This window comes from Perissodus microlepis, chromosome 6 (assembly GCF_051167445.1).
Source record: "Perissodus microlepis isolate ML-2025 ecotype Zambia chromosome 6, ASM5116744v1, whole genome shotgun sequence".
Lineage (NCBI taxonomy): Eukaryota > Metazoa > Chordata > Actinopteri > Cichliformes > Cichlidae > Perissodus > Perissodus microlepis.
Genome location: NC_140466.1, coordinates 20803854 through 20819447, shown reverse-complemented (window position 1 = coordinate 20819447; position 15594 = coordinate 20803854). Strand labels below are relative to the sequence as shown.

Sequence of the window (15594 nt, the reverse complement as noted above, 5' to 3'; positions counted from 1 at the left end):
AGGGAAACAGGCATTATGTGACATCTCAAGTGATATGACTAAAGCCCCACGGGTACACGATATAATTAAGGATTTATGCTGGGCTATATTTCATATTACCATAGGAAGGATAGTTGTTCAAAGCATGGAACCATGGTACTATGTCAAGCCTTATTCCTCTTTTGCTTTTTCTTTTGTCAGACTTAATCTTGTGTAATCCACTTAGTGTCATATCTGAAAAACATGACAGGAATTCCTCTAGTCCTTGTCATGTAGCACCTTTAGAGAAGCTATCCCAGCTCTTAGCGGGAATGCTGACGTTGTTTTCTCAGAACTAAGCTTATCTCCACGGCAACTTGCTCGGGCAAGGTTTGGCGAAGTCTGCCACATAAACACTGCCACCAAGTCTTGTATTCTCTGAGAGATAACAGACCCTTGAGTTGACTCCCTTAGGCCTGCAGGGGAAGGTTAGGGGCACTCTTTTGTGAATACATGCTTGATGCCAGTGTAATTTCCATTTGTTTATCTCTCTTTTCCCTCTTTTAGGGACAGTGGAGATGTAACACAAAGAATATAAATGTCAGCCTCAGATTAAAAGATTGCTTGATTCCATCCTAGGGCGCAGCGGTATTTCATCAGAAAAAGGGATGATGACAAATTCCCTCTCAGAAACATGGAATGAGTCAGAAATAAATTAACAAAGAGCCCAAGGGGGAAAGCTGCCAAAGATGCCGCGTTATTATTAGAATCCAAATTCTACATTATGTGTACAGTATATATATATATATATATATATATATATATATATATATATATATATATATATATATATATATATATATATATATGTGTTTGGCAATGTCTGCTCAGCATCTGCCACTGTGGAGAAAGAATTACTATTTTTATTATACACATCTTACCTTTAAAGCTTATGATCAGTGCAAATAGTTTAACCTCATCTCCTGTCATACTATTTCCATAAGTCTGATGTAATGTTAATACTGAGCAGACAAGAATAATATGTGATAATGATGGTAGTACTAAAATATAAGGCCATAGCACCACTGTAATGTGGAACAGTACAGTTGAGAGAAATCAATGACTCCAGCTTTAGCAGTGGCTCTCTTTCAGTGAGAACCTCTCAAGGCTGAGACTTACTGTTTGTGGCCTGTAGCAGTACTGATCAGATTACTTTACTTTAGGTTTGATCCCCCTAAGACGACCCTCAATACTAAAGATGTAAGAAATGACTGCTAAGCGCAGGGACTGGGTCTCCCTTTAGCTGCCAGTTTTCTTTTTTTCCCCAAGCAAATCTGCAGCAAATTTTGTTTTGACCTGATTATCCAATGTAATGTTCTTAGAATAACAAAAGCCTTAGCCTTTAGCCTGTTAACTTGAATATTTATACATTAGCACACGCTTCAATTGATGTAAAATATGAAATAGCTGAAAGTCTGCCGTGATATTTTGCACATAAATAAAACGAAAGAAAAAATCCCCCAAAACCATTAACAGCCCTCTTTTGAAAGTGTGGGGTTTTCATTTTGGTTTGCAGTTTTGTGCGCAGTACACGCAGTACACGCAGTACACGCAGTACACGCAGTACACGCAGTACACAGTTAACTATAGAAAGGAAACAGGCCGTGGGTTGGGAATCGGAAGAAAAAGCCTTAATCGAGCCTCGTATTTCCTATGTGCTAAAAAAAACAAACAAAAAGAAAAAAAACATATTACTGGTCTGTGGCCTTGTCTTATTGAAAAAGGCTACATTTCAAAACATGTCCGAAACGAAATATGTATTTATATATCAAATTCAGAATATTTTCATTTTTAGAAAACAGTAAATATTAGTGTTTATGGAAATGTAGGGAGAGTTTTAATATAATTCTGTAATTTAATTAAATATTAAATGTAATTAATAAGTCAGAGGATGCCCATAGGTGTGTGCAAGGCGTGAAAAAAAGGACAAAAAAAGTGCTTTGTTATTTGTGACCAAGGTCAGTCAGGTAGAGTGGCAGCCACTGGTCTGGTGGGTCTGGTAGCCTCACTTGCATCATTTTAAACGTGGAAATTAAAATGTTTTCTTTACAGTTCTGGTTTAATCAAATCAACTTAAAAATAGTGTTATTTATGCTTTTTAAATGTAGACAATTTGTTTCTTTAAATATGTTCATAAATCTAAATTCATGACTTTAAAAGCATGTCCCTCACACACTTTCTTTGGCTTAATAGCGTCAGTACAGTGTTGTGTGCCCTCTGTTGTGCAGATTGCGCCAGTCTTTTTTAAAGACTGTTTTCAAGAAGTCATTAGGAAGCGAATTTAAAGTCTATAAGATTGAGTTAATTAAAGACTCTTCATGGGAGCCATAGCTAAACAGCTGAATTTATTTAATGGATCCACTTTAATCATTTATTAAATTGAATATATCGCATCACTGCAATTTATAAAATAAAATAATTAATAATTTTTAAGTGAAATTAAGACCACTGAACATGTCAGTTACCAATAGAAATAGGATTATTCTTATAATCTTATCTTATATTTATTTATTTTAATGAACTTTGATCTGATCTTTTACAGACTTCACTGAACTGGGATTGACATTTGCTCTCTGGAGACATCCGATATTGTCAGTATATTACAGACTCATTTTTATTACCAGGGAAACTCTTGTCTAGTTTATTTCAATCACTACTGGGTCTATTATAGTTAGTATTACTTCCTAATGATGCAGCCAACTGGGTTTTTTTTCTCTTTCAAACCACACTCTTTCAAAATCCCCTTTGTACTTCCCTCAGAGGTATACCTCTCCTCAGTTCTGTCTTTGAATTCTAATGGACTAAACTGACGGTACACTTTCAGGTCTGACATGCCCTGCAATGTGAAAAAACCTTGGCTGCCTATTAGATATCTTTGATGGGTAGAAAAGCACCAAGAGGCCTAAGGAATAAGCACCACACAAAAAACAAAACACCCACCTCAAAGACTCTTATAGGTGCTGGGCAGTGATCTTGTGCCAGCTAGCTTTGTATCACGACTATAGTTTGCTACAGTACCACAGGGAAATACAAAAGTACAATAGTTTTGACTATAAAAAATACACCCACAGTTCCAGGGATGTTCAGCATGCACTCAATGTGCGCTCAACAGTTTTACCTGCTTTGCTGAAAAAATGAAAGTACTTCCTCTACTTCCCTTGTGCTAAACTTTAACCTTAACTCCCATCTCATCTCAAGGCCATTTCGTGAAAAGTAAAACTGAGGAGAAGAACTTCCCTTTCAAACTTTAAGCGGATTTAAACTTGCAGTCAAAGGTGACCACAAAAAAGACGGCGTCTTTAGATCAGAGAAACTCCACCCAGTGGAAAAACTAGCTTCACATAAAAAGTGCTTAATTTCAAATGGCTGCATGTACTTTCACTCATGTAAAGGCTGCTGTTGTTGATCAAGTTTATAGCGGATGTATTTGTGTATCACATATAGAATATGGTAAAGAATTCAAAATGAACACAAGCACAATTAAAGTGTGGATTTTAAAAGCAGCAGTATGAATTTGCATCCAATCACATGATTTATTGGAAGAATCCAAATGATAAAAGAAATCATTCAACACAGTCACACTTCAAGCGTGACTGTGTTTGTGTATCTGCATTTGTTTATGGAATTTTCTTGCTATCAACACACCTGCTATCAAAATAACTCCAAAAGGGAAAAACATGAGGTGGATTAGGTAGCATGTGATGTACCTTTTAATGCACTCCCAATCTTTCAGAGGACGATTTCTTTGGGGGCTAAAAACTTTGAATGCAAAGAGAGGATTAATGTTGGCCTACAGGTTCAGGTCATCACAAATAGACTTGTTCCAACAGTGATCCATCTACTTCCCAGTTAACCGTCCAGTAAAGTGCTTAATGCGGGGACCTCAGAAGAATGTTTAGTGCTGCAGTCTGTCTCATGTCGTTGAGCCCCGAAGGCCAGTTCAGTATTTGTTACATTCAATTTTGTATTGATTATGCGTAATCACAGAGGGTATGACTATCCCCTTTATTCACTCCATGTCCAAAGTAAGGTTGCTGCTGTGAATCAAAAGTAAGAAAAGCTAATGAACTGATGAAGATTAACTGACCAGCAAAAGTTGCAGCCACGTATGGAGAAAACTCCACAGCTCGCAGACAACAACACACCAAATTCCTAAACAGGAAATATTACATTTGCTGTGAGTAATTATTGCATATTTAACACAAGGGATTAAGCTGTTGCACAATCTGTGACAAATAAATAGACTTTTTAAATCTCATCAAACAACATTTAAAAAGACAAAAATCTATAAAGCTCGCAAAGAGGTTGATAGTAGCCAAGCAACCTAATCACGCATCAGACATCATGTGGATTTGTGTGTTTACCAAGCATGGTTCTGAAAGCATTGCAGAGGTATTTCAGAAATAAAGCATATGTAGAAGTGTCCTTCATAATGCCACAGCTGCTGAACAGAACTGCTCCAAGATGGAGTCAAGGTCAGAGGAAAATCTGATTCTGACATTAGAATAGTGATGGAGCGTATCGTCCTTTAGATGTCCAAGAATTGCTGGCACGTATAGATTCTCACTGCAGTGGTAATAAAAAGGAACTACGGTAACTTTAAAAGATTGGATATTCATCTTGTGTTTAAATTAACAAGAGCACATCCATGTGGGCAGTGGTGAGCTCGGTCTGCAGATGTAATAGAAAAGGTCCAAATGAAACTGGACATATGTACTTAGTAGAAAGTAGAAAACAAATAATTACAGCAAGACAAATACAGTTAGTCAGGAAAGAGCGGTTAGAAGTAACGATCAAAAGAGATCTATCGTTCATACTGAAAGGCTTTTTTTTTTCATGAATTTATATTTAACCACCCCCCCATGTTTAAATAGTTTATTGCTATCTAAACATTTAAATAGCTCCAATTATAACAGCCAGAACTGAACAAGCAACTTGGAAAAATATCTAGATTATAGTTGCACTACAGTAAATTTGTGATTCAACAACAGGTTATGTAAAAGTTATGCCTTAAATATATATAAGGATATACTGAATGTTTATGTAATGCATGTATGCATGAAATGCTGTGAGTGGACATATTATAGTACAATATTTTTTTCTTTTGCACATTTCATTTCTTTTATCTTAGAAGCTTCTGTGTAAGTGGAGTCAAAGTTCATTATTCTGTTACCTCTGATGCTTCTGTTTGGACTGATGATGGGTGAGTATTAGGTCCTCATTAAGGATAGTCATGGGAATTAATTAGCACAATCTGTGCTAATAGAATAGTGATACACAGGTACCCAGAAATTTATTTCTCTGACTTGAAAAGGAGCTATCGCTGTATTTCTCTGTGCATGTATCCCATACAAAAAACAGGAAAAGGAAACGTGACCAAATTGATACAACTGAGAGTATCAATTCTGGAAGTTACAGACAATCTTTGCCTGGCTATGGCAGGTCCATTGTCATTACAGTTCTTTAAGGCAATCACATCCTCAGCTTAAAGTTTATTTACTTCCTGTTAGTGGTCAAGCTGGTGTAATGAATATGATGTGATTAAGGGAGTCCTCAGGGTAAACTTTGCTCATCACCGAAGTGAGAAAAGAACAATGGTGAAAGAAAAGACACACATTGTATACTGTGGAGCCAAATGGGGCAGAATTAAATGGAAACCAAGCAGACATGAAAAGAGGCACTTTGATTTGACTTTACTTTGATTCTGATCGTGTCCAAACTCTGTTCTAATGGCTTAAGACAGCTCCTCCCTGACATCAGGGAGATGACTGCAGTGACATTCATCAGAATGTTAATTACCATAATATATTAGAGGATTGCAATGGTGGCTATGATGACTATGTCTACGATAGCACGAATAATGATGATGACAGGAAAGACAATGATATTGCCGGCTATATAGGACAGCCGTGAGTGTATTAGCTAGTATGGACAAGTAATTTACATGCTTACCCTGACAAAAGCGCAGAGCTGCTCATTGCACACTCTAAACTTGTAATATCCATATGGCACTTTTTAATTAGGTATGTATTGGGATTTGTGATATGATATTACCTTTTCTTTGCAACAAACAGTCTTTAACAGTACTTATAGGGTACTTTATGCTACAAAGTAAAGACCTGACAAAACTAAGGAGAAGAAAACAAAGGAAAAAAAGCAATTGGTCACAATGTGGAGAAAGAAAATGTCGACTTTTAACAAGGAGAAACCTCTCGCAGAGTCAGGCTGCAGAAAGGTGGTCATCTGCCTATACACTAGTTAGGGTGAGGACGAAGTGAAGAGAAAAAGGAAGAACAAAGAGAAAAGAACGATAAAACAGGAAATACTTTTCAGGTTGGTGTATTGGTTTAAAATTGCTGCCTTACAGCAAGGTTTCTGGGTTCTTAACACATACCAAACACATGCATGTTAAGTAAAATAGTGATTTGAAAAAAATTGGGCTTGGATTGATGTAGATAAAGTGCTTAAAACGTATAGAATACAAAGCTGGATGAATGCACATGCATGATTAAATGTGATTTGTCATCTAAACAACTTTGAATGGTCAGTGAGATACACGTGAGTACATTACTTTTCCATATGAGCTACATAGTGGTTCACTTTTCTCAGATGAAACATGCGCTTACAAAGCTGCTAATATGTGTTGCACATTATGTTTTGAAGTTTTAATTGGAATACTTAAAATAATGTTTCTCTAACTGCAGCACTGACACTTATCTAAGAATCAAATCAATTTATCATTCAAACATCAAATTTAATGCTTCCTTAGTATTAAATCTGATGAAGGAAAAATGCTCAAATGAGCTGATCACTATTCTATAAGCTCCTTTAATAAGTTTGCTTAAAAAACTTAACTGCGTGACAGCCGAGTCAGTGTTCTGCCACAATAATAACTAATTCCAATCACTCAAAAGAAACCATAAATGTAGGCATACAATCATGGCTTGAGCACTGTAAGAGAACTTTATTGACATAGCACCTCATTATCTCATGAACGGAAATTTAGATGCTTGTGCTGCGCTGCAGGTTGCATTTGATGAACCAATTTAACCCTACAGAGCTCTGGGGCATGAAAATATCTTTTCTCAATCAGTCTTCATTGGAAAATATCATCTTTATACCAAAAAAAAGTTTGTGTAGAACTAGCTCAGGATACTGTAATACAATTTTAACGTCCAAGACCATTACAATGTGGACATTATGTGTTCGCAGCTAGAAACAACTTTGTCATAAATATTTTTCATTTTGCTCGATAAGATAATTTGCACACACAGCTGATCTGGGTTTTGTACCTGCTAACAACCACTTGCAACAAGCCAAAAACAACTTGCAACAAACCAATGTACAGCTGATAAACTACCCTCAGGTCTGACTGGGGTTTACAGCCAACTCAATGCATACAAACAACTGCATATAAACACAAGGCAACGTTTCTTCCTTTTTCCTTTATAAGGAGAACTCAATTCATCTGCCTGAAATGTCCCAGGGCTACAGAAAGCTTTAAGATTGCTGTATGCAAAGCACAGATTTTGAGTGTAGCATCAGTCAGGACTCCTCTCATCAACAAACAGCTGGGGGAAACCAAAAGGGCACACAAATCACTCACTCGCTCAGCTGAAGTCAACGAAAGCTAGAGTGCTGTTTTAAGTGACAGTATTTTACGAGAGGCCCACATAAAGGCTCTAAAGGCTCCCCTGAATGGACCATGAGAACAAAAGGCAACTCCCATCAAAGGGCACAGACATTTATCACAGGACTCCATCCGCTATCTTCCTGCCGTTGAGTGGATGGGCAATAAACGAAAACCTCATAAAAGCAATATGGAATGTCCTAAAACCAACTTCAAGTGAAACACAACACATATTCTTCCACATTTTTAAGCTTTCTCACTATTTCTCATGGATATTTTGTGATATTCCATTCATCTTTACAGTGATCCTGGGAAATTACTGATGAATTAGGATTTGGACATCCATCCTTCCATCCATTCGCTTCCGCTTGTCCTTTTCAGGGTCGCGGGGGGCACTGGAGCATATCCCAGCTGTCATAGGGCGAGAGGCAGGGTACACCCTGGACAGGTCGCCAGTCTGTCGCAGGGCTAACACACAGAGACAGACAACCATTCGCGCTCACATTCACTCCCACATTCACACCTATGGGCAATTTGGATCAATCAATTAACCTAACCCCACTAATTGCATGTCTTTGGACGGTGGGAGGAAGCCGGAGTACCCGGAGGGAACCCACGCAAACACGGGGAGAACATGCAAACTCCACACAGAAAGACCCCGGCCTGATGGTGGAATGAACTCAGGACCTTCTTGCTGTGCGGCAACAGTGCTAACCACCATGCCACCGTGCTGCCTAGTATTTGGACAGTCCGTTTAAAATGGACTGGAATAGATCCCTATAGGGCACCTCGTCATTCAACAACGCCTGCCCAAGAAACCCCCAATACCAGATTCCTATCTACTGGTACACTTTTACCCCCTCAAGACCCTCACAAATAACCTCCGTATGGTGAGACAACCAAAATTACACCAAAAAACATACCCCATACTGAGTTCCCAGGTCACAGGTTGGGTTTTTTTTAAACCAGGAACTTTAGGCACCCTCAAAGGACAGCATGAAGGCTTAATAAGTCTTTTCCATTCATTCACATGGATAAGGCACAGGATGCAGCTTGGCTTTATTACGTTACAGAAACTACACAGAAGCATGTCTGACATGATGTTATCCTTAAATGTTTGTCAGTAACACTGTCTTTATCGCTGCCATAATGGCTCTTGTACCATATGTGCTATTGGCATATAGCTTCGACCTCACGCATATTTTATTAGGCTACATGCATGGCGACAGTGTATTGGGTTTAGAATGTGTGTGAGTGTGTCGTTTCCACTATGCTTTCTATGTAGAGATGAAGGGAGGCAAATGGCTGTTTAGCAGTAAAAGGAATCAGATGCATATGACTAAACTACTTGGAGTTATTCCCCAAAAGGTTAGAAGCAGTTCACAGTAATCTGGTTTTTGAGGTTTTGATTGGCCTTGGAGACTTAGTCAGTAGAAGAGAAAGAGAGATGGACTATAACTTCCTCAATGCAGCCTTAAAATTTTGGTAGCAGTTCAGACAGGCCACTGTGAAGACCTTTGGTCAGCATGCCATTCACTGTCTATGACTTAGCATAATTGAACGCCTCAAATTAGGATGCAGTCAGGCAGTAAAAAGGATTTTTTTAACCTAATACTTCTTTAAGCAAGAGTCAAACCTCTTCATACCGTCTCCATGCAGCTAAGACTACTCGGCCAACAAAGCCAAAGAGACAATGACTAATTGTCAAGTGCACATGAACATGCACACTTGCTTCTGTTAGTGCATTTAATACACAGAATATTCTTTTCAGTCCAGCAGTTTATTTATAGGGAAATGAAAAGGTAAAAAAAAACCCACCTCTACATTTTTTTAATTATTACATGTTCAGTTGCAGTTTGCCTGCTCACTCTTTCATTTAAATGTAAAATGTAAAGTTATAAACTTTATATATTTTTTTCTTGCTACGCGTCATTTAATATAAAGTAAGAGAATCGGTGAGCATGTGTACATGTGTGATTGTGCCCCCGTGTTTAATTCATGACTGACCTCCACCAGCTTGTTGGCGTGCTCACGGAACACCTGGGCATACTCCTTGACCTCCTTCTCGTTTCCACTCTTAGCTGCTTCAATAAGCACCAGCAGAGGGACGTTGGTTTCTAGGAAAGAGTCTGAGATGTGGTCCATCACTGCCTTCCTCAACTAGATTGCAGAGGGAGAGAGACAGAGACAGAAAAGAGGTCATATTATTAATAATATTACAGATGACTTCACTCTATTACATTTGGCAATGATTACATATCACTTAGAATTGTAATGAATATAATGTAGTAACATAATTAGATGAAAGGACAGAGGGAGGAGAAAACAAGAAGAAGAGTGAAAAAGACGGAGCTAAAAAAAAAACCAAAAAAACTCCAGGCCAGGAGCGTAAATTGCTCATAAGGTGTCATTGCTCCCATAAGGCCTTTTACTGGGGCAGACATTGTGACTTTGTTTATGGAATCATTTTGTACCAAACTGGCAAGGGACCGGTTGTTTTATAAGACAGTAAATGGATCCTGATCCTGCTCACTGTGATATCTGATGAGATGCCAGAGGAAACAGTATAGAAACCACTATAGACAGGTCCTTTATCTTACACAAAGAGGGAGATATCCACATGAGGCCAAAGCAAAGACAGACAAGAACGACGTCAGAGGAAAAGAAAGTAGATTCCCGCACATGCAAATATTTGTTTTCAGGCTCCTTTCATTTGCAAAGCCTCTGTTACTAATTAATTACTACACTAATGCTCTAATCATCTACCTTTAATAAATACTGCTTATATGTAATGCAACTTTAAAACTCCAGTGGGTTGAATTACCACAGTTGTGATGTTTTTTCACAAAAAACGAATTAGAAGGACAGAAGAGGAGAAAACAGTGGCATGAGAAATTAAAAATGGTATCAAACATAGTTAAAGTTTATATAAATTAAAATAGTAATGTACTGTTTCGTATTTCTGATTGTATTATAACAACTTTAAGATGAAACTGGTTTTTAGGTCATTTTTATATTCCTAAATAACAAATGTTGACTACTACACAGAAGGGAAGAGAAGACTAACAGCACCGAGTGACAAGAAAAAATCATTTAGCCTACAAAAAAAAAATCATATGTTAGTCTGTCAGTCGCACTTAAATCACCTGCGGCAATAACAAACTTAATTGCCAGTCCACAGAGGGGAGGAGAATAATTGAGAATTCTGGAGGGCAGATAATCCATCACCACTACCTTCAGGAACACACTAGATTTGGACAGTTTAGTGGTGAGGACAGGTCTGTAACTGCCCTGAAGCCCACACTCACTGTAAGCATGTAAAGGTTTCTGGATAAAGGAGTGCTCTCACTGTTTTTTGCTCCAGAACTATATACTTGCAGCTCACTGATGTGAAGCAATGCATCTGAGATGCAACACAATACCATAACATGATGCTTTTCTCAAAGGCTGATAAACTTTGCCATTTCTGAATGGGGAATATTGCATCTTATTCTTCCTGCAGAGATGAGACCGGCATCAGTGCTATTCTGTAACCTTGCTATCCTGTCACCTCGTGCAAAGGTGAGGAAACAGTCCAGATACAAATCTTGCACTGCCAGAACCATCTTCACACTGTTCTAGTGATGTTACAGCACAGGGGAAAGTCGTGGTGGATACATGCAAAGATCAGAGTTGTCTGGAGGTCTTATCTTACTTCTTACTTCAGGATATAAAAGGTGACCTGCATTTTGCATGTGGGAAAATAATGACCTTACAACCACTGTGCTATAAGTCCATACTGATCATCCAGGTTTTGAATGCAGCATGTTCATATAACATATATGTTTTCATATGCAGCATGTTCATATAACATGTATGTTTTCATATGTGTTGTATCTCCATCATATTTATGTCATTTAGATTAGCTAAACAAAATTATGAACAATTAGAACAGACTCCAGAGCAGATAACAGCACAATGTAACACCATAAGCCATTGGGAAAGATGCCTTACAGAGGCAAATATGCTTACAAAAAACCCAAAAAACAAAAAAGTGATTGGATCTATTTTGTATCTTCTTGAGACAGATAAGACTTAGACTGTGTTATAAATTCTTAAGATTAAAATGAGTTGTAAGTGCAAAACAGTATAAAGAAAAAGAAAAGCATTTCACATCAATTATGTGCTTTCAATCATTTCAGTTCTGATGAATGTCACTTGTGCATTAAAGCCAGCAAAGTAAAATAATTCTCTCTGTGTTCAATTATCTTGGTATTGCTCAGTGAAATGATTTCTGTTGAGCATTATTGTTAACAGAAACCTCCTTATGGTATTCTTTTTTGTTTGCCAAACACAGTTTAATTTGAATTCTATATTAAAACAAAACAAAGAAATTAAAAAAAACAGACCCTTTTCATTTTAAATGTGAAGGTTATAACAATAATCTTAGAGATGATGTCATTTACTGAAATGCAACTGCATAGTAAAATGTCTTCGCAGTTGTTATGAGTAGTTTGTTGTTGATGATGATGATCAATCATTAGTTAAATGTGTATAAATACACATGCATGACATGCATGAACCTAAAAGTGCGTGAGGCATTAGGACACTCATGAAAGCCTAACAGTGAAACTGATCCTAATGTTTAAGTGGAGAAACGATACAGACTAGAGATTTCCCAAGTTGCACGCTCTCCTGCACCATCAGCATTCTGATGCCCACACACCACTCCCTCTGAAATCCATTTTCAATTTTTCAGATCTCACCTCCCTCCATACTCCACCCCCACTGTCTCTCCTCTAACAGCCTGTCTGTATTTCACTTACACTTAAAGAAAATAGATCTAGAATTTCAAAAGCTAAAAAAAAGGCTCTGCCCATTACAAGTTAGTGGGGGAGCCATTTGTCTCACCTATCAAGCAGTGCAGTTCTAGCTATGAAAGTATTTGTATTTCCTGAGAAGTGAGATGAGTATTAAATTCTGAGTACCATTCATAGCTATGCATTTATTTATTTATTTATTTTTATAGAGCGCTGTGCTGCTGGCTGTAAGAATGTAGACTGATCAGAAAAATGAAAAAGTTGTGAGACTGCTGTCATGTCAAAGACAAAGAAGTATACGGAAAAGTTAAATCATTTTTTCTAATGATTTGGGCTCATTTTTAATGCTAATAGTCCATTTCTTATAAAACTAACCTGTGTGGTGGGATGTTCCAATCATCAGGCTGTTCAGCCTTTTTTTTCTTTTTAAAGGCTGTCCATCGCGCTGCACTCCCAAATTACATGCTAGCTATTTCTGGCAGAGATTTCATTGAATTTTTCAGAACCACTTAACAGTTGTTGTAACCTTTTAGTCTTTAAGTTTCTTCTTTTGTTTGTGTAATAAAAATCAAATGTCACTGTTCAGACATGCTGGCAGCTGTTAACAGGTTTTTTGTTTGTTTAATGGAGATAGGTTAACCACTTCTAAATGCAGTACTGCCACCTACAGGCAGTAGAAAAACATTCATGTATCCTATTAATTGCTAAAACAAGGAAATATATGTAAATTTAAAACAAAAAATATCAGGTTTTTGTGAGCATTTGTGAGGACAGCAAGAGCAAGCAGTGGATGGTTACATGGTGGAAAAGGAGTGCTTTAAGCAGCTGTTTAAAAAGCTTGACAAAAGTTACAACAACCTATTTTATCATGTGACAGTATGACTGTACAGTTCCTGAAGAGTTCCTTTAAATATCGTGATATAATTGTGAGGTTTGGTTTCTGGTAATAGATCTTTGGGAGAAACACTATTTTATGCCTGTCAAACTGTGTTATATTCATCATACATTCATTTAAAAAAAAGCAGAACTTGTTATGTGTTTTTGCATCAGCTCATATAAACAAAGTGCCTAAAAAAACAATTTAAAATAGTTTCTTTGCTAAGTTGTGTGTTATGATACAACACTGGTTCATCCATTGTGTTAGGTGCCATTTATATGCTTGAATGATCCATAGATCAGTGTTAAGTGGCTTAAGGAAAAAAACAAAACCAAAAAACCAAAAAAAAACAAACAACAACAACAAGACAAACATTCCCTTGAAAATGGTACTGCACTGACTGAAAATGAGTGAAAAAGCAGACAGCACACAAAGAGATACAGCCTGACTGCACAGCTCTGGGATGAATTAGAAAATCAATGGTGATTCTGGCTTTACTGCCACAGTATCTGACCTCACAAATACTTCTGATCCTCAACAGGAGAACATTCTTGCACTCAAATACCAAAATCTTGTGATGAGCCTACCAAGACAAGTGGAGGCTGATCAAATGGCATTTGCAATTGTGATTGTATGTTTACTCCAACAAGCATGCAAACAACTGTAGCAGCTCTGTTTCTCTTAGTTTTATCTTTCTAACTAGTTTACTAAGGTTTTTATATGCTTTTATAAACTATCATACTAATAGCTAAATGTAATACTGGCTTTTAAATGAGCATGCAAACGAACATTAACTGTTGGGGAACTAGCTAGTAATCGTGCAGCATCAGATTTAATGTAGGGCCATCTTTTTCATGATCAAACAAACTCCACATGTTGAAGGGTTCAGGAACAGTAAAGTAAACTAATAACTCAGCATAACCAGATATAAAAATACTGGAGGCCTCCAGTGATACCTCTCAGCCTCCTAGTAGATATACCTATGGTATCAATTTGAAGCTGCTACGTTACGTCGTTCTTGAGTTATCGCATTCACAAACTTAGGTGTCCATGTTGGCTGTCAGCCCAGCCGGGTGATGACCCTTAGGAGGTCCTGGTGCCATTTTTCATCCACAGCGTTTTTTAATGGTCATATGTATGCAAAGCATGTTTTTTGAAAACCAGCACACCAACCAATGTAGATAGATGACCCAAGTCACTGTTACATTGGTTGTCAAGCAGAATTGAAGAGGCATTTGAAAAATCATCAATGTCATTAATGAAAAAATCTTCTAGCTGTAATAAAATGTGATTACAACTTTTGTGGACCTATAACATCAGGATGATCAATGGTATTCACTTCAACTGTCAGTGGTTTTTAATTATTTGAGAAATTATGTTACATTATTCCTGCACCATGCTACTTATTCAGCACAGTCGTTTAATCCAAAGATACATTCAAACCCCAACTGGACTGAAGTGGTTAACATAAAGAATAAAAAAAGAACAAACATTCAAATGATCTGATTAACAAATCTTGTCATAACTTTGTTCAATGATAAGAGGGTGATCCTCAAAAATAAGATGAGCAATCATTTGTTGCATCTGCTCTGTTATGAGGAATCTGCAGTTTGTGGGATTAGGCATCTGTTCTGTCACAAAAAAAAACAGATCCTGAGAGAAATTTTTGCAAACATTCACTATCATCGGTGTATCACTGGAAAACAAAGGATTGCACACACATGCATGAGAGACTCTAGTAACTTGACTTGTTTACAGTGGAAATCGTGGATTTGAATCTGGAAGAGAACACCGTGGTGGATTTTTGAATGTTTACTTTTGCGCTTTAGTTTCTGTTACATTTCACTTGTGATTCGGAACACATAGTGGTGGGTACCTTAGGGTCAGCACAGGAAAGTTTCTTATTAAAATGTCAAGAGCAATCACAGCTTAAGCGGCTAGAGTAATGGCTGAGGGAAAACAGCCCAAGCAAATCAAAAATTAAGTAATAGCCCTCATATATGATATCTATCAGGCAGCATTCAAAGATGATGAGTGAGAGGAGAGTGCGGAGATGAAACTGTGAGAGAGTGACTGAGAGGGCATCAATAGCCTGTAGACAAACACATATGATACCTAATCCCAGAGTCTTAGTATATCTTTCAAAATAAAACACTCGTCCAGGGAATCCAGTGTTGAAAACAAGGAAACTCAGAATAAACACTGATTTGTCATTGTAGCGCTTCCCAAATTTCCAAGCCCATTGTGTGCTCAGCATTTACTCTCAGTAT

At 37.5% G+C, this 15594-nt stretch overlaps 1 protein-coding gene across 1 annotated transcript in view; it reads right to left on the bottom strand.

The window, feature by feature from the left end:
- The window catches only part of ctnna2 (catenin (cadherin-associated protein), alpha 2), a 332764-nt gene that overhangs the window by 73386 nt on the left and 243784 nt on the right, over positions 1-15594 (bottom strand). The window contains exon 9 of the mRNA XM_084931407.1: positions 9656-9808. Coding sequence (XP_084787533.1) covers positions 9656-9808 — 153 coding nt within the window. The remainder of the gene's footprint in view (positions 1-9655; positions 9809-15594) is intronic.